We start from the raw sequence: 18,884 nt of genomic DNA, 5'->3' as shown, positions 1-18,884 counted from the left end.
ATTTTCACATCTTTTTCCAAGCTGGCCTGTACATCCAGAGCACTGTCTTCCTCAAGATGCATCAAGAATGCTGCTTCAGAACACTTCTGTGAACACTTTCAAAAGTAATTTCTTTAAGACTTCTGTATCACATCAAACATTCCCTTATCTGAAAAAACTGGCATCTCATCCGTTTGATCTGGATCCATAAGCTCCTGTGTGCAAGCAGTGGATCTAAAGTTTGTGAAGACTCAAGCATTCTCCTGCACCTCAAAAGAAAAACAGTTAAATGGCTAACCTAAATCCACATTCCCCTCTCTCTCAACCAGACACAAGAACTAGGATACCATGAGGCCAGCAGTTGCCGCAAAGGATTGGGATCCAGCTCCCAGCTGCTAATCCACATGGGGCCTATGAGTCACTATGGCATGTGACCTCAGAGAAGTCAATTCAGTTCTCTGTGCCTCATCCAGCCAACCTAAGGAATGGTGTAAAAACATCAGACCCAACTGAAAGCCATATGCTGCATCTATGCACAGCTTTATTCAATACAAAAAACTGGATCATTTTCAAGGGAGTTGATTTGAATACAAGATGCTATGTCTGAGGACAGGCTTGAGGTTTGTGTGTACCCATGTTATTTTTACACCCTACCATCACTCTAAATCCCGATCCCCTTGCTTTCCTTCACGTTGCACAATTGTAACTATGACATCCCACAGCAAGAGACCATGCTTCTAATACTTTTTTTCCTGACGATGCTGCACGCTGCTGAATAGTTTCAGAGCGGCTGCAGTTCAGTTAAGCTATTACAGCACATCTAGGTCGATATCATGTGAGCCCACGATGTCCATTACATTTCACCACTCGCCTCATGTGGCGAACAGGACACTGCATTGCCGTGAATGTGGCTCTTGAGCCTTTAAACATGGCTTCTCCTCTGCCCCTCCCCCCCACGTGGATTTTTTTTTTCCATTTATGTGTAGGAATATTTTTTTTTAAATGTGCACACAGGCATATGCTCCGCTTAAAGAGAACACTGGTGGCCAAAGAGTGGCAGCTGCTGACCAACTGCCCAGCTCTGCAGGCACCAGGGCAGAAAAAAGGGTGGCAATACCATATTGTTCCATCCTCACTTCTGAGCTGCTGCTGCCAGCAGCTCTGCCTTCAGAGCTGGATTCCTGATCAGCAGCCACCACTTTCCACCTGTCCAGCTCTGAAGGCAGTGCTGCAACCGGCAGCTGCTTGGAAGTAAGGGTATCAATGCCACATTCCCCCATACAATAACCTTGCAACCTTCACAGAGCTCCTTTTTGGGACAGGACCTCTACAATTACACCACCCTGAAATTTCAGATTTAAGTATCTGAAAACATGAAATTTACCATTTTTAAAATCCTATGGCCATGAAATTGACCAGCATGGACCATGAATTTAGGTCCCATCCCATCCAATCTACTAGCCTTGAGCATGGTAACTTTGTGCATTAACCAGCCAAGTAACTGAGAAAGCAGCTGCTTACTTCTGTAGTCAGTTTTTGAAGTATTGCTTGCCTTAATCCCTCTACAAGATGTAATGATGGCCAAAGTAACAGTTCTGGGTTTGTAGTTTCAAAGCCCATTTTTACAGCAGGGGAAGGAGTATCTAGATTACCTCCACTGGGGGAGGTAACGGGGGAAAAAATAACCTAACATTTGACCACATTTTTGCCTTCTAGAATGCCAGACTTGGACTCCAACCAATTTAGTAGAGAGATGGCAAGTTCCAAAAGGCAAGAGAGCTTTGCACTGGACTGGAAGAGTCAGTGTGTGCGATAATGACCAACAGGATTTCTACAGCCAGTTGTAATTCTTGGCTGCTGTATATTACAGGAAAAGCTAAATAAATTCTCAAAGCTTTTAGAATGCTCCTCAAATTATAGCTGAAAGAGGGGAGATACCTCATAAAGATACATGTGCTAATATCAGCTTGTTGAACTAAGACAGGCTGCCTTCTACACTAGCTGGGGCCTTTTAATCCTTTTGTCACCAGGCCCAGCTGCTCTTTATTTTAAAAAAAGTTATTAGAAATACAAAACTGAGCTCTCTAAAAATAGCTCTCACACACTGAGACCACTCATCGCAACATTCTGCCTAGCACTTTTGAACAAACACATGGGGCGGCCTAATTTAAAACCCTGCTGGATTTTTATCAATCACTCCTATATGAAAGGGTGAATCAAAGCTTCAAACACGAAGTATCTGTCTTTCCAACATTAGCTTGCTAATGCAAGAGCATTCCCCTGGGCGACTACTTATACCATCTAATACAAATTTATTTTCTCAAATTTCATTGGAAAAGCCAAGAACAGTCCAAAAAGGACGTAGAACAATTAATCACCATTCAAGATATGACTTTACCCCTTCTTTAGTGGTGTCTGCAGAATGCAAATAGCACACAGTTCAACATAAGTTTTTATTGCTGCCGGAAAGAAGGGCAGAAAAAAAATCTTCAAGGCACAATTATGATTCTATAAATAAATATATAAGAACTCTCTGGCAATCTCAGTTAATAGCTCTGGTCAGAGGTCAGACTTTGTGAATGATATAATGCAGTGTGTGTTTTAATGAGGATGTTTGCATTAAGTATCAGTTTGGCAGAGTCAAAAAAAAGGTGAGTTACATCAAAGCTGTATTAAAAATGAAGTCAAAAGGTGGCTCTTTAATGGCTACCAGAGAAAGCTTTTGAGGAAAAAGGAAAATTGCTCCCCCCGCTGCCCCCACTCATCAGCATGTGTCCCCAAATACAGCAGTTAAAGAAACTCATTAATAAGAGAACTCTTACTGTGATCCAACCTTGTCAAGAACTTAAACTACATTTTGTGTGCAAGCAGATCCAGATAGATCCCTCCATCAAAGACAGGCTGATCAGTCCAAAACTCAAGTGACTCATATGGTAAGTATCAGAGAGGTAGCCCTGTTAGCCTGTAGCTTCGAGAACAACAAGTAGTCTTGTGGCACCTTATAGACTAACAGATACTTTGGAGCATAAGCTTTCATGGGCAAAGACCCACATCATCAGATGCATGAGTGCAGGGGGGGGCTTCAGAGGGGTATTTAAGAAGTGGGGTCCCAGAAAGAGGGAGGGCCAGAGCTGACAAAGTCTATTCAGCAAGGTGAAAATGGCCCAGTATCAACAGTATTTTATCAAAAGAGTCAAAAACAAGTCAGATCAGACCAGACAGGAGGATGTGAGCCTTTGTCAGAGTGTAATGGGGAGATAACCCTCTGAAACCACCCCCCCCCCATGCATGTGATGAAGTGGGTCTTTGCCCACGAAAGCTTATGCTCCAAAGTATCTGTTAGTCTATAAGGTGCCACAAGACTTCCTCTTGTTCTCATATGTCAAGGCTGCTTTTGCCTAGAGTTGCCATCACTGCTACTATCTTGACAACCAAACCAGACAAGCATTGTGCATGTTGGGTATCTGCTGCAGCAGTACCATGCTAGAAATCCAGGGTAAGGGACTCCTTTGTTCTGATGATCGGGACACAAGATTGTCAAAATTTTAAGCTGCTCTGCATTGGTAGGTACACTCCTGCCACTATTCCAGTGCTATGCATACAAATATTTAAGTCTAAATAATAGCCAATAAGATGAACAGATATTCTTGCTTTGAAGGAGAAAGGAAAATATCAGCGGTTTATCCCTTCAAATAAAGTTCAGCACATACTGGTTAATCTCACTCAAGTACCAAATTCACCAGAACAAAGGGGGAAGCAGGAGATAGCAGCCAAGGAAATATGCTCATGGCACCAGAACATTACATTTTAAATGAAAAAAGACTAGTGTAAACCCTGATCTATAAATGAGATATGTACTAAGGAGGCAACTATAATAATTTGGTCAAAATGGTATTGGTTTGTCCTCCTTTGCATGCTGCCTTTGATTGCTGACATCTCAGCTAGGGCATCGGTTGTTTGGCATATTTCTTGTAGTGTTATACCCTACGTGGCCACATTGATATATAAATGAATCATCTGCTCTTTTTTCCTCCCCCTTCATTGTACCATCTTAGGCCAAAAGGAGCCAAAAGTCCTTTAAAGACAGACATTGACAGTAGGAAAGCACACCAGGAGAATCACATTCTTTTATCTGACTCAAGTCTTCTAGCTGAAAGATTTTTAACCTGCCATCAACAGAGTCTAGGCACAAATATTAGGAACATCAGCTGCATCCAAAAGCACCAGTAATACCATTGCTCCATCACTTATGCTGCTTTTTTCTTGAGGCCAGGATCCAAAGTGGTGGCACTGCATAAGTAAGGGGTTTTTTAAGGAGTATTTTACCCAGCCACCATCCCAAGAACTCAGATTTACTTAATGGATTTTTAGATTGAGATAGATTGCAAGCACAATAAATTCATAATACTAGAAAAAAGTATTCCCTTAATAGCCAAGATAAAAGCCAGCTCTGATCAAGCCCATCATTGCAATGGAAGTAAGCTCCCTGATGAAGGTATTCTCCATCTTCTACAATCCAGCATTTCCTTTTCCCCCACTGGAGTTCCAAACACCAGCATGAGTTGTGCTAACCTACATAATAAACTGACACATAACAGGAAACCTACTTTTCGGAAACACACTTACTTGGGCCATTGGGGAGAACAAATATTTTCCCTTTACATTTCCAATGAAGGGTGATACTGTCTACTTATTCTTGCCCCTCCACAAAATAAAAAATAATAAAAATAAAAATAAAAAAAGTATTTCAGCTCTCTCCTCCCATCTCCACCCCAATGCGAAGACAGAATTTTGCAAAACTCTACTTGAACTGTTGGTCTTTGGTGCTCCTTGTTTTAGCCAGGAATCTCTCCGCCAACTTCTCCAAGTTCCTTGAGTAATCCATCTCAATCTCCGCCTTCTTGCGAAAGAAATCCTGCAGGTCCTGGAGCAGCTGGACCCGAAGTTCACACTGCTGGTCGAGGCATTTCAGCTGTTCGATGAGCTGAGCACGAATCTCTGAGCAAAGAGAGAACATAATGAAAGACCAAGGGTTAAACAGAAGCCCAACAACGGAAAGCCCTAGTAAATCAATGTTAAAATAGCTCTCCCTCCCCTCCAACAGATCAACAAAGGCACCCAGTCAACTGTATCTATACAGTTAGAAAGTGGTTGGCCACAGGATGAGAGTAAGGCAACCGGGAACCCAACACAGGACTCTTATCATAGCCAAACTGCAAAAAATTTCATCTGTATTAAGTGTCACGGGCATATTTGACAAACAAAAAACTGTCACTGTCCAAGAATATCCTAAAGCTCAACCTGGACAAGGAATCTGAAGCTGTCAACCCCGTCCCTCAACCCCACACCAAACACTGCGCCCCAGCTCAAAAATCACTCCATAAACTCTCGATCACATTCCTTTGCTGACTATTCCTGGGGCCAAAGCAAAGGAGCTCAGTGCATTGGGTATTCCCAATACACATCAACTGGGGATTATTCTGTTACGTGCAGGGGCTCAACTCTGCAACCTTCATTATTAATGCAGTGCTAAACTGATAAGATGCCTATCTGGAGGACAAAATACCATTTGCACTTTGAAATAGCCTCCAAAAGGAACACTTTCCTTGTTTTTTTAAGCAGGGTGAGGGGATGGGGAATCTATGAATAAGAGGCATACCTGCATACCATGCACAAGCATTTTCAAGTACAAGTGCTCTTTAATACTGATTATGAAGCAGAATTATTAGCAGCAAGGCCAGTGTGTGTATATGGTGTATTTTATATAGCTTTCAAGGCATTTAACATATGTGAAATCCACTCTAACAGCCTATCTCCAAAGGCTTTGAATCTCATTTTACTGATGGAGAAAATGAAGCATAGTTAATAAGTAGCCTACATTCACACAGTGCATCAGAGTGAGGCAAAGATATCACAGACCCCTCCCCCAACCTTAAAAAAAAATCAGAATTGTTGGTTATTGAGTTAGCAGGAGACTATTCCGCTTCCAACTCTAGCAATTAACACCACAACAAGAAAATAATAAAATATGTACTTTCATCCGAGGATCTCTGGGCAGACATTAATTAACTATTATCACGGGTGATTTGCTGTTTCTTCCAAAGTGTCAAAAAACATGTTCCAGAACTGAATTAAAACAGCAATATAAGTTAGCAAATGAAGTACTTGGCATTCAGGTCATCTTCTACTTGCACAGATTTGTTTGTTCCTGTGGATGGCTCAGATGCAAAGCTTTATGATAATGATCTTATTTAAAGTTGTGCTAGGAAAGTATAAATTCCTACAATGATCTACTTGGAAAACATAACACAGACCCTGAAGTAGATTAACAAGACCATTTTTAATTACAGTACACACCGACCGATTAGTAAATTGAATCATTAGAGCAACCAGCTTTGCCTGACCCCCTGAACACACCTATCTTCTTGTCACTGACTGAACCGTATCAGGATCCATCTCTGACCACTTTACCCTTGCCAATCCACCACAAAGAACCGCAAGATAGAGTGAACAAGAAACAACTCCAGAGAGTTCAGTGAAACTCCCAACCAAACTGATCCTGTCTCTTATCTGGGAAAGTTGGGAGAGAAGGAAAAAGGGTTTGTATATTTCTGAAAAAAAGGATATTGGTTAATTTTTTTCTTCAAGTAATGAGAGTACTTAAAGCTCTCAAATTTGAAGGTGAACTTTCTCAAAAGAGTTTCATTGGAATTCTTGCTTTTTGGACTGTATACATCCAAGAAAGTTCATTAAAAAGGAATCCCAGGATCAGGTGTAGTTTGTGAATTTAGAGATAGATTCTCCCCCTCAGCCCTCCCCATAACTAGCAAAGACTAAACTGGTTGACCCTTGTTTTCCTGGTTGGAGAACTCATGCAACTTTCTCTCTCTCTCTCTCTCTCTCTCTCTCTCTCTGAGAAAACACATGTACTTGCATATATACAAGGTAACAACTGCCTGTGTTTATTTTCAGTCAAAATACTGAGCCACACTTATCCCTTCAGCCAGAAAAGAGTGTCAATTACACCTCATTCTCCTAATCCAGTCTCCTGCAAAAAACAGGATGAGGTTCACACTCTGGGACAGGTACGGAAGCCATCTGTTCCACTGTCAGGATTAGATTCCATTACCACCAGGGCTCCATAAAAGCCAAGCCAGAGGCTGCTGCAACGACAGTCTTCCATCAATGATCTAGAAAATGAGGTAAGCAGTGAGGTGGCAAAGTTTGCAGATGACACCAAGTTGTTCAGGACAGTCAAAAGCAAAAGGGATTGTGAAGAACTACAAAAAGATCTCAGCAAACTGAGTGATTGGGCAGCAAAATGGCAAATGAAATTTAATGTGGGTAAGTGTAAGGTAATGCATGTTGGAAAAAATAACCCAAATTACACGTACAAAATGATGGGGTCAAATTTAGCTACGACAGATCAGGAAAGGGATCTTGGAGTTATAGTGGATAGTTCTCTGAAGACATCCACGCAGTGTGCAGCGGCAGTTAGTAAGGCAAATAGGATGTTAGGAATTATTAAAAAAGGGATCGATAATAAGACAAAAGATATCATACTTCCCCTATATAAAACTATGGTACGCCCACATCTCGAGTACTGCGTGCAGATGTGGTCTCCTCACCTCAAAAAAGATATATTGGCATTAGAAAAGGTTCAGAAAAGGGCGACTAAGATGATTAGGGGCTTGGAAAGGGTCCCATATGGGGAGAGGCTAGAGAGACTGGGAATTTTCAGTTTGGAAAAAAGGCGATTGAGGGGCGATATGATAGAGGTATATAAAATCATGAATGGTGTGGAGAAAGTGAATATAGAAAAATTATTTACCTTTTCCCATAATACAAGAACTAGGGGACACCAAATGAAATTGATGGGTAGTAGGTTCAAAACTAATAAAAGGAAATTTTTCTTCACACAGCGCACAGTCAACCTGTGGAACTCCTTGCCCGAGGAGGCTGTGAAGGCCAGGACTCTATTAGGGTTTAAAAAAGAGCTTGATAAATTTTTGCAGGTTAGGTCCATAAATGGCTATTAGCCAGGGGTAAAGTATGGTGCCCTAGCCTTCAGTACAAGGGCAGGAGATGGATGGCAGGAGATAAATCACTTGATCATTGTCTTCTGTTCTCCTTCTCTGGGGCACCTGGCATTGGCCACCGTCGGCAGATGGGATGCTGGGCTTGATGGACCTTTGGTCTGACCCAGTATGGCCATTCTTATGTTCTTATGTTCTTATCAACACACACTGGCACACAGCATTCTTTTAAAGTGAATGCTGAACGCATCCAGGGGCTTCTTGAAAACAAACTACTGAAACCATTCATGTGGGTAACTGTTGAGTACCCTACACAGACAACATTTAAAAACCCCCAACTATTAAATAGATTGAAAATTTGTGATACAGTCACCCTGCTGCACATTCATTTCCACATGGCTGTACTAGTGCAGTATTAACAGGGGCTGAAGGAAGCAAATTGCTTAAACACTAACATAAAATTTACTTGCAGTTATTTAATGGCTGACGCTTAGTCTACACTGAATTTTTTCCATTTTCAAAAGCAATCATGAATTTGCTAAGCTTCGTTTGAGTGATGAACTTATTAACATACTATGCATATAGACCTCCTTTCCATCTGCAGCTTTGTCAGAAAGAGTGTGATACAGGAAGGAAGGTGAGCCAGCTACATGTAACATACTGAGGAGCAGACAGAGCATTCCAAAAGGAACGTGCAGTAATTCAGTGCTACCTTGGTGTGATAAATCAGTCTCCTCACCACTTAACCTAATAATCATTTGCAAGTCTGCCATTCTGACACAGAGCATGCAGCAAGGCCCACCATATTAATGAGTTTCTCCTCCTTCCAGACTCCATCCTTTCAAGTGAGAAAAGATCATCCTTTCACATGCAGTCAGATAGTGCTGCTAGGTTGTAACAAAGGAAAGATTCTCACTCATTTCAAATGAATTTTGGTTCATGTGCTAAACCTTTATTGGTGTTAATGAAAAAAATGAAGTCAGCATACACAATTGACAGTGGTACCTCAAAAATAGACTCTTATCTGTGCCCCAGTAAAAATGGCACATGGGTCATGCATGCAACAAATCAGTGCAATAGGTTGTTAATGACAATTCCTACTGCTGAATTAGGACCACTTGGCATCCCCATTAAAGGTGGAACAGAATGACTTTTTGTTTTTCCTATCTGCACTGACATCTGTGGATGAGGACGCCTGCGGATATAAAGTAGGTAGACACAAATTGGCAGCCTTCCAGATACAAAAATTGTATCTGCCTCTAAAAATGAGCCATGGATGTTGGCACCTACATCTGCCAATGCAGATGCCCACTGATATAAAACGGATATCTGGGGATTTGCAAGGTTGTAGCTATCTAGAACCTCCAACAATTAGGGCCCACTAAAATTGTGTTATTCAAATAGACTGAAAAAGTTTTTTGGTTAAATAATTGATATATTGCTTGTAGCTGCTCCCTCCAAGGGCTTGGAAAAGAAAATGCCTCTCCTTATTTGTGTAATGTGTTGTTTTACATTTGGCAAATTAGTGATTATTTTCACCCTATGGTTCCAAAACAGTAGTGGTGCACCAGGGTCCTATGGACGGCAGCCCAACTCCTGATGGGTCTTCTAGTGAACGGCTACAACAGAGAGCACTCAGACTGACTTGATTCTCCCTCCAATTTCTTAACACTGGTGGAAGAAAAACCACATTTCTCTGAAGTTTTTCCAGTTCTATGAGCAGAGAGTCATTAGACAGGCAGAATCACAGAGTCTCAATGTCCAGATGACCCAATAGCATTGAAAGCAGGAATTTAGGTTTGTTAGGAACTGGTCAACTCTTTAGGAAAGGAAGAGTCTCTCCAGGGAGGATGAGCTCCACCTAAACCAAAAATGGAAAAAGACAGCTGGAATGTAAAATGAAATAGATCATACAGGAGTTTTTAAACTAAGTACAGTACTGGGGGAAACCATGATAGTTGTGGAGCAGTGGTTCCCTCGAATATTAAATATCTGCACTTGGAACAGCATTTTAGTATGTGCACCAATACAGAGATGTGCAACACAACCTCCATAGTGGTGCACAGACAAAATTAATTCTGCATATGCGTGATTTGAGATGGAGTTGGGCTGATCGTGGAAGGGAACTTCAGGGCTGATTGGGGAAGGGAATTTCAGGGTTGTGCAAGATGAGGGCTCTGGGCTGCAGGCTGGAGACAAACAGTTTGGAGCGCGCAAGCAGGCTCAAGGCAGGAGGTGGGGGCAGGACACACACAGTCTGGACAGGAGTCACAGCGAAGGAGAACATAAAAAACAGCCATAATGGGTCAGACCAAAGATCCACCTAGCCCAGTACCCTGTCTTCCAACAGCAGCCAATGCCAAACACCCCCAGAGGGAGTGAACAGAACAGGTCATCACTCAGCGATACCTCCCCTCTTATCCATTTCAAGCCTCCGACAAAGAGAGGCAAGACACACCATGCCTACCCATCCTGGCTAATAGCCATTGATGGAAGGAGTTCAAATGTTGTATAAATCCGTGGTGTGGCCATGCCTTGAATATTGCACGCAGTTCTATTTGCTCGTCTCAAAAAGACGCATTAAAACTACAAGAAAAATACAGAGAAGGGAAGCAAAAATGATTAGGAGTATGCAACAGAATTCATATGAGGAGAGATTAGAAAGATTGGAACTGTTCAGTTCAGGAATGAGACAACGAATACCACAGAGAGCCATAAAATTCTTGTGTGAAGAAAGTGAAGAGGAGAGTTATTTACCTGTTCACATAACACAAAAACCAGGTGGCTCCCAATGAAATGAATAGGCAGCAGGTTTAAAAACAACAAGCACTTCTTTGCATATGCATAGCCAACCTGAGGAAATCATTACCAGGGAATTATGTGAAAGCCAAAAGGAAAGGCTGGGCTTGAAAAACAATTTAGACAAACTCATGAAGGATAGGTCCAAAGATGCCATGGGCTGTCCCTAAAATGAAATGCCAGAAGCTGGGACAGGACAGCAGAGTGGATTCTTTAAGAGTTACCCGTTTTGGTCATTTACTCTGAAGCATCTGACATTGACCCGCTGTCAAAAGACAAGATACTGGGTGAGTTGGACCACTGATCCGACCCAATGTGGCAATTCTTATGTTCTTTACATATACCTCCTGCTGAATTGCAACAGGGTAGCATTCTTGTTTCCCTCCAAGACCTAGCTCACTCAGAATTTAACGCCCACTGGCATCTCAGTTTGTAACCATGTGACAGCTAGTTTACTCCACTCAGACTCTCAGCTCAATTGCTAAACCACACCAAGAGAGACTATGAAGGCAATTTGTCACAAAAGCTTATTTTACATTAGGGTATCCATCAAAGCTGCTTCCATTAAACATGTATGGAAATGAAGCACACAGCTCAGATTCAGCAATCACTTGCCTCTTACATTTTCTTGCACTTTTAGTGCTTGATCATTTGCATTAGGTTATCTTGGGGGAGGGAGCATCAATAATTCTACTTGGCCATGCGAGTGCAAAAGCTGATGTCAGAAGAAATACTGAGGATGCATCAGAAGGCAATGACTGGGATTGAAGTGCAGAGGAAAACAAAGATATAGCTAAGAGAGGTAACACAGTTGTAACATTCCCTGCATTAAGTGATTTCATCCCACTTCTTCCTATCCTACCATTGATTTCTAAGGTAGCTGTAAGACAAGCTCAACAATTTTGCACCAAAAATGTCCTTGTGTCAAGTGCTTGGAAAATTCATTCTGACAGCAAGTTGGAATCAACAAAGAAACAAAAGCAGATACACCCCAAAGCTGAGTTCTGTGATTTCCTGCCAGGCGTTCATGAGCACCCTGAACTTTCACACCTGCCCACTCCCTGGTCTTCCAATAGGACCCTGAACTTTCACTTTCATACTTCACAGCACTGGGACCTATATATGGAGGGACAGAAGACTAAGATGCAGGAAGATGACGGAGAAAGAAAAGTCACAACTACAACATTTCAATCATTTGCAGAAAAAAGTCCATCTCCTACACTGCTATACGCTGAGTAACTCCAGTTCCTAACAATGGAAGACACTCAGTGCCTTTCAGACAAGGCAGGAGCGACCAGGGGAGCGAAGCAGACAGGGGAGTTTAAGAGGGAGGAGAGCGAGTGAGCCTGGCGCTGAAGAAGCTACCAGGTGAGAGTGCTGAGCTCTGGGTGAGTGAGCGTGTGCTTTAACTGCTGGCATTTGAACTGCCATTTTGATTCCAGGTGGGGGAGTTTCAGTTTCAGTGGCAGCTGGGACTGCCTGCCTGACCTTTGCTCCCTCGATCAGCCTTCCCCTGTGTGACTCATAGTGGGGGGGCCTGAGAGAGGCCAGCAGGCTTAAAAGCCAGAGGCGGGAGCGACCAGGGAAGCGAAGCGGACAGGGAGCTGCTGACAGGGGAGTTTACGAGGGAGTTTGGGAGGGAGTGTGACAGAGAGGGCTATAATGGTTAGGAAGACCCACAACACCTGTGCCAGCGCTCCTGCTGTCTCCTCCACTTGTGCCTGTAGCCAGACAGGCTGCCTGGCCACGGATGTTCCTACCCAGATCCTGGTGTGGTTCTGCAAGGACTGTGGCTTGCCGTTCCCACTTACCGATACCCAGGCTGAGGGGAATATTCAGCGTGGAAGGTGCCTGCTGGTGGAATCTCTCAGGCGGCAGGTGGGGGAGCTACAGGAGGAGGTGGCCAAGTTGAGGAGTATCCGAGTCCATGAGCAGTTCCTGGATAATATTCAGGTGGAGACTGCGGAGGTAACTGTCCTAGTGCACAGGACAGCTGATAAACCACTGGAGGAGGTGGACCAGGGTGGACACTGGCAGCTGGTTACTTCTCGCAGCAGGTAGAGTCCCACCCCATACAGAAGAGGAGAAGCCTCGTACCCCCAAGGCTGTGAACTCTACTGCCACCCCTGCAAGAAGGAAACGTAGAGTAGTGGTGGTTGGAGATTCTCTTCTGAGGGGGACGGAAGCACCCACCTGTCGCCCTGACATTTCCTCTCGGGAGGTGTGCTGCCAGCCGGGGCCCATATCTGAGACGTTACGCAGGCATTGTCGAGGATTATCCGGCCCTCTGACTACTATCCCATGCTTCTCATCCATGTGGGCACTAATGATACCGCAAGGTGTGATGCTGAGCAGGTCAAGAGTGACTTCAGGGCTCTGGGGGCACGGGTCAGGGAGTTGGGGGCACAGGTGGTATTCTGTTCAATCCTGCCTGTCAGAGGTAGGGGCCCAGGCAGAGACAGGTGTATCCTGGAGGTGAATGCTTGGTTGTGTAGATGGTGTCGCCAGGAAGGCTTTGGTTTCTTTGACCACGGGATCCGTTTCCGGGAACGACCGCTAGGCAGAGATAGCGTTCACCTTTCGAGGAGGGGGAAGACCATATTCAGACACAGGCTGGCGAACCTAGTGAGGAGGGCTTTAAACTAGGTTCGACGGGGGCAGGGGAGCAAAGCCTGCAGGTAAGTGGAGAGCACGGATACCTGGGAGCTGAACTTGAAATGGGAGGGAGTACGGGCTACACTGGGAGAATAAAAAGAGGGCCAGGGCAAAACTGGGAGGCAAGACCAAATCAATGTCTCAGATGCCTATATACAAATGCAAGAAGTATGGGAAATAAACAAGAAGAACTTGAAGTACTAATAAATGAATACAACTATGATATCGTTGGCATCACAGAAACTTGGTGGGATAATACTCATGATTGGAATGTTGGTATTGAAGGGTACAGCCTGCTTAGGAAGGACAGACAGGGAAAGAAGGGAGGAGGTGTTGCCTTGCATATTAAAAATGTACACACTTGGACAGAGGTGGAGATGGACGTAGGAGATGGACGGGTTGAAAGTCTCTGGGTTAGACTCAGAGGAGTAAAAAACAAGGATGAGGTCCTACTAGGCGTCTACTACAGGCCCCCTAGCCAGGTGGAAGAGGTGGATGAGGCTTTCTTTAAACAGCTAACAAAATCATCCAGGGCCCAGAATTTGGAGGTGAGGGGAGACTTCAACTATCCAGGTATATGTTGGGAAACTAATACAGCAGGGGACAGACTGTCCAATAAATTCTTGGATTGCATTGCAGACAACTTTTTATTCCAAAAGGTTGAAAAAGCTACCGGGGGGAAGCTGTTCTAGATTTAATTTTAACAAATAGGGAGGAAATTATTGAAAATTTGAAAGTGGAAGGATGCTTGGGTGAAAGTGATCATGAAATCATAGAGTTCACAATTCTAAGGAAGGGTAGAAGGGAAAACAGTACAATAGAGGTAATGGATTTCAGGAAGGCAGATTTTGGTAAACTCAGACAGCTGGTAGGTAAGGTCCCACGGGAAGCTAAACTGAGGGGAAAAACGGCTGAGGAGAGTTCGCAGTTTTTCAAAGGGACATTATTAAGGGCCCAAAAGCAAGCTATCCCGCTGCATAGGAAAGACAGAAAACATGGCAAAAGACTGCCTTGGCTTAACCAGGAAATCTTGCATGATCTCAAACTAAAAAAGGAATCGTATAAGAAACGGAAACTAGGACAAATTACAAAGGATGAATATAGGCAAACAACACGAGCATGCAGGAGCAAAATGAGAAAGGCTAAGGCACAAAATGAGCTCAAGCTAGCTACAAGCATAAAGGGAAACAAGAAGGCTTCTTACAAATACATTGGTAACAAGAGGAAGACCAAGGAGAGGGTAGGGCCAGTCAGTGACGAGGGAGAAACAGTAACAGGGAATTTGGAAATGGCAGAGACGTTTAATGATTTCTTTGTTTCGGTCTTCACTGAGAAATCTGAAGGAATGCCTGACAGAGAATGCTAGTGAAAGAGGGGTAGGTTTAGAAGTTGAAATACGAAAAGAACAAATTAAAATTTACTTAGAAAAATTAGATGTCTGCAAATCACCAGGGCCTGATGAAATGCATCCTAGAATCCTCAAGGAGCTGATAGAAGAGGTATCTGAGCCTTTAGCAATCATTTTTGGAAAATCGTGGGAGACGGGAGAGATTCCAGAAGACTGGAAAAGGGCAAATATAGTACCCATTTATAAAAAGGGGAACAAGAATAACCCGGGAAACTACAGGCCAGTCAGCTTAACTTCTGTGCCAGGAAAGATAATGGAGCAGGTCATTAAAGAAATAATCTGCAAGCAATTGGAAGGTGGAAAGGTGATAGGGAACAGCCAGCATGGCTTTGTTAAAAACAGATCATGTCAAACCAATCTAATAGCTTTCTTTGATAGAATAACGAGCCTTGTGGATAAGGGAGAAGTGGTGGATGTGATATACCTAGACTTCAGTAAAGCATTTGACATGGTGTCACATAATATACTTAGCAATAAACTACTCAAACACAACTTAGATGGGGCTACTATAAGGTGGGTGAACAACTGGCTGGATAACCATACCCAGAGAATAGTTAATGGTTTTCAATCCTGCTGGAAAAGTAGAACTAGTGGGGTTCCGCAGGGGTCTGTTTTAGGACCAGTTCTGTTCAATATCTTCATTAACGATTTAGATATTGACATACAAAGTACACTTATTAAGTTTGCAGATGATACCAAGCTGGGAGGGGTTGCAACTTCTGTGGAGGATAGGGTTATAATTCAAAAGGATCTGGATAAACTGGAGAAATGGGCTGAGGTAAACAGGATGAAGTTTAATAAGGACAAATGCAAAGTGCTCCACTGAGGAAGGAACAATCAGTGTCACACATACAGAATGGGAAAGGACTGCCTAGGAATGAGTACAGCGGAAAGGGATCTAGGGGTTATGGTGGACCACAAGCTAAATATGAGTCAACAGTGTGATGCTGTTGCAAAAAAAGCAAACATGATTCTAGGATGCATTAACAGGTGTGTTGTGAACAGGACACGAGAAGTCATTCTCCCGCTCTACTCTGCGCTGGTTAGGCCTCAGCTGGAGTATTGTGTCCAGTTCTGGGCGCCGCAGTTCAGGAAGGATGTGGAGAAATTGGAGAGGGTCCAGAGGAGAGCAACGAGAATGATCAAAGGTCTAGAGAACATGACCTATGAAGAAAGGCTGAAAGAATTGAGCTTGTTTAGTTTGGAAAAAGAGAAGATTGAGGGGGGACATGATAGCAGTTTTCAGGTATCTAAAAGGGTGTCATAAGGTAGAGGGAGGGAACTTGTTCTTCCTTGCCTCTGAGGATAGAACGAGAGGCAATGGACTTAAATTGCAGCAGGGGAGGTTCAGGTTGGACACTAGGAAAAAGTTCCTAACTGTCAGGGTGATCAAACACTGGAACAAATTGCCAAGGGAGGTGGTAGAATCTCCATCACTGGAGATATTTAAGAAGGAGGTTAGATAGATGGCTTTCAGGGATGGTCTAGAAAGTGCTTGGTCCTGCCATGAGGGCAGGGGGCTGGACTCAATGGCCTCTCGAGGTCCCTTCCAGTCCTACTCTTCTATGATTCTATGACCTTTCAAAAGGCTAAAGCATTCACAATTTAGATCTGGATCCAGGACTGAAACCCAAAACACTTCCAAATTCTAGGGCTGTTTACACTAGGGGATTGATGGGTAGCATGGGACACCCTCCTGTCAACTCAAAGATGAATGCTAAAAAGAACACTGCTCTTTCCCTGAAGAAGCTGGGTACCAGATCAAACAGAAAAACTAAAACCAATAAAAAGTTTCTAAAGTACTTCTTCATAGAAGAGACAACCAAACTGCATGATCTTATTTTAGCTATCAAGTCAAGTTTAAGCAAATGGTTCTCAAACAGTCACACATGCACCTCTCCTGCTAAACCCCAAGGCTAATCGTAACCTTTCCCTGCAGTAAAATGTGCCACATCAGAATGTTTTCTTCTAAATAAATGCACTGTTTCTGGAAGAAGAAAAGTAACAGCTGATGACGCTGCTTGCACTGGGGAACAACAGGCCACTGAGCACCAGCACACGCAGACTGTGGGGCTGAGCTGAAGAGGGGCAACATTGGTCATCAATTTTATTTTTGAAACAGTACTTTGCTCTGGCCACAAATAATAAATTCAGGCATGCAGGAATGTGCTGAGGCTGACTTGGCTTTCTGCACTATAAAACATCTATGTTATTCCACTGCTTAAACAGGCAGGAAGTTTTTTTTTTTTCCCCTTTCAGACATACTGTCAAAAAATTCCAAGGCAACATGTTCTGTCAACTATGGGTTACTATATTACACTGGAGCCTTTATAACATTGCAGTAGCAACACACACATTTTCATTTCAGTTCACTGGCTTGGCAGCCCTTAAGTTACACTCCACAAATTAGGGCACCCACTATTTTTAAAGGGCCTCATTCCTTTCTTTTAAAAAAAAAAAAATTCAAACCTTTACTGGCCATTAGATTCCACCATGTGCTTCAAGCCAACTCACAGAATCAGTATCACCCAGAATCTGTTTTCATGAGGTTATGATGTTGAATCTAACCCCATCCATCACCTTATATTCCCAAACTTGGACAGTTTCCAGCCCCTATTATTTACATAGCTAGATTTTCAGGTTAGTTGCAGGGTGGTTTGTGTGATATTTACCTCTGTCTTCCCCACCCTTTCTATGTTGGCATGCTTCTTCTTGCTTTTGGAGAGTATAAGGCACACCCTTCTCCCTTCCACTTCAAAAATGATAGCATTAAATATAGAAATCCTAAGCCAAAGGTTTTTCCAATAGAACCAGCATTTTAAGGAACAGCAATTTCCATGAACCTCTTCTGTTGAGCTGGTCACTGCCAGGAATGACTGCTATTTGACTGGACTTAACATTACAGAGGGCACTAGAACCACATAAGTTTTTGCCACACCAAATACCTTGGGGGAGCACCCAGAAATCTCCATATTCCTCATCTGTACGTAACTGTGATATTACATGTAACACACACCTTGGGTGAGATCGGGGAAAGGTCTCCTGAAAGTAATTTATTTATCCATGTATTAGTGCATGTGAAGTTATGAGAATTGTCCTGTATGGTTGCCACTCAAGCATGCTGTAAGGGGGGTCATCAGCCAGATATTAGCTGCCCAAAGACAACAGCAAGGACAGTGGCCTAAGTCCAGGTGGAGTGTCATGTGGCCATTTACAGCCACTGTCCAGCAGGGGAGCTTCAACTCCATTCACCTGCATGAGTCAGACCAGATTGCTCCACCTTCACCAGGACACACCTGCCCACCAGACACGCCTGGACTTGCATTCTCCAGTCACATGGAACTGAAGGTATAACAGAACACAGTGGCAACATGCTCAACCTCTCTCCTTCACCCACCTATGTGGCAAACAGCCAAGAGGACACTAACAGTCAAGATTCCAACTGAGGGGTTGGACAAGATCTCAAGAGTGGACTCTGTATAATAGCTGTTGCCTAGGGTTTAGAGGAAAGGCTGCATAGTTATCTTTCATTTGGTAACTATTCTTTTTACCTAACACCATCACTTAAAACTTTAAATTCTGTAGGCAAACTTTTTATTGTTCATCTTTCCCAGTGAGTTTGTATGAAGTGTTTGGCCAATTTGCTCAGATTTTACAGAAGGTGGAAGACGCCCACCTTCCATTGATCAAGTGGCAAACCAACTAATAAATATGCACTGGTCATCCTAAATAATGCAGGACAGCATATTCCTCGGGGGATTTGGTTGGTGCCTTTTGTCTGGGTGATTCCTGAGTGGCTCTAGGAGCAGTCATGCAAACTAGGTTGGTGTGGGCTTCCCATGGGGCTGTGCCTAGCAATAGCAGTACCTGCAGAGGTTTGTTGCTAGTACCTAGTAAATGGACTCTATTAATGGTAAATTAATAGCTGAAGAGAATTAAGGGGGCACAGTGGTCCCACAGTCCCGACTGCACTTCTGAGAGCCTGTCATGGTTCCCATTCCACATTC

At 43.3% G+C, this 18,884-nt stretch overlaps 1 protein-coding gene across 3 annotated transcripts in view; it reads right to left on the bottom strand.

Moving 5' to 3' along the window:
• SRGAP2 (SLIT-ROBO Rho GTPase activating protein 2) overlaps positions 1 to 18,884 on the bottom strand; it is a 196,833-nt gene that overhangs the window by 110,773 nt on the left and 67,176 nt on the right. For all 3 annotated transcript variants that reach the window (XM_074977234.1, XM_074977235.1, XM_074977236.1), the window contains exon 2: positions 4,785 to 4,977. In XM_074977234.1, the coding sequence (XP_074833335.1) occupies positions 4,785 to 4,977 (193 nt within the window). The remainder of the gene's footprint in view (positions 1 to 4,784; positions 4,978 to 18,884) is intronic.

This window comes from Carettochelys insculpta, chromosome 26 (genome assembly GCF_033958435.1).
Source record: "Carettochelys insculpta isolate YL-2023 chromosome 26, ASM3395843v1, whole genome shotgun sequence".
NCBI lineage: Eukaryota > Metazoa > Chordata > Testudines > Carettochelyidae > Carettochelys > Carettochelys insculpta.
Note: the sequence above shows the minus strand (reverse complement) of the source record. Positions and strands in the feature narration are given on the sequence as shown.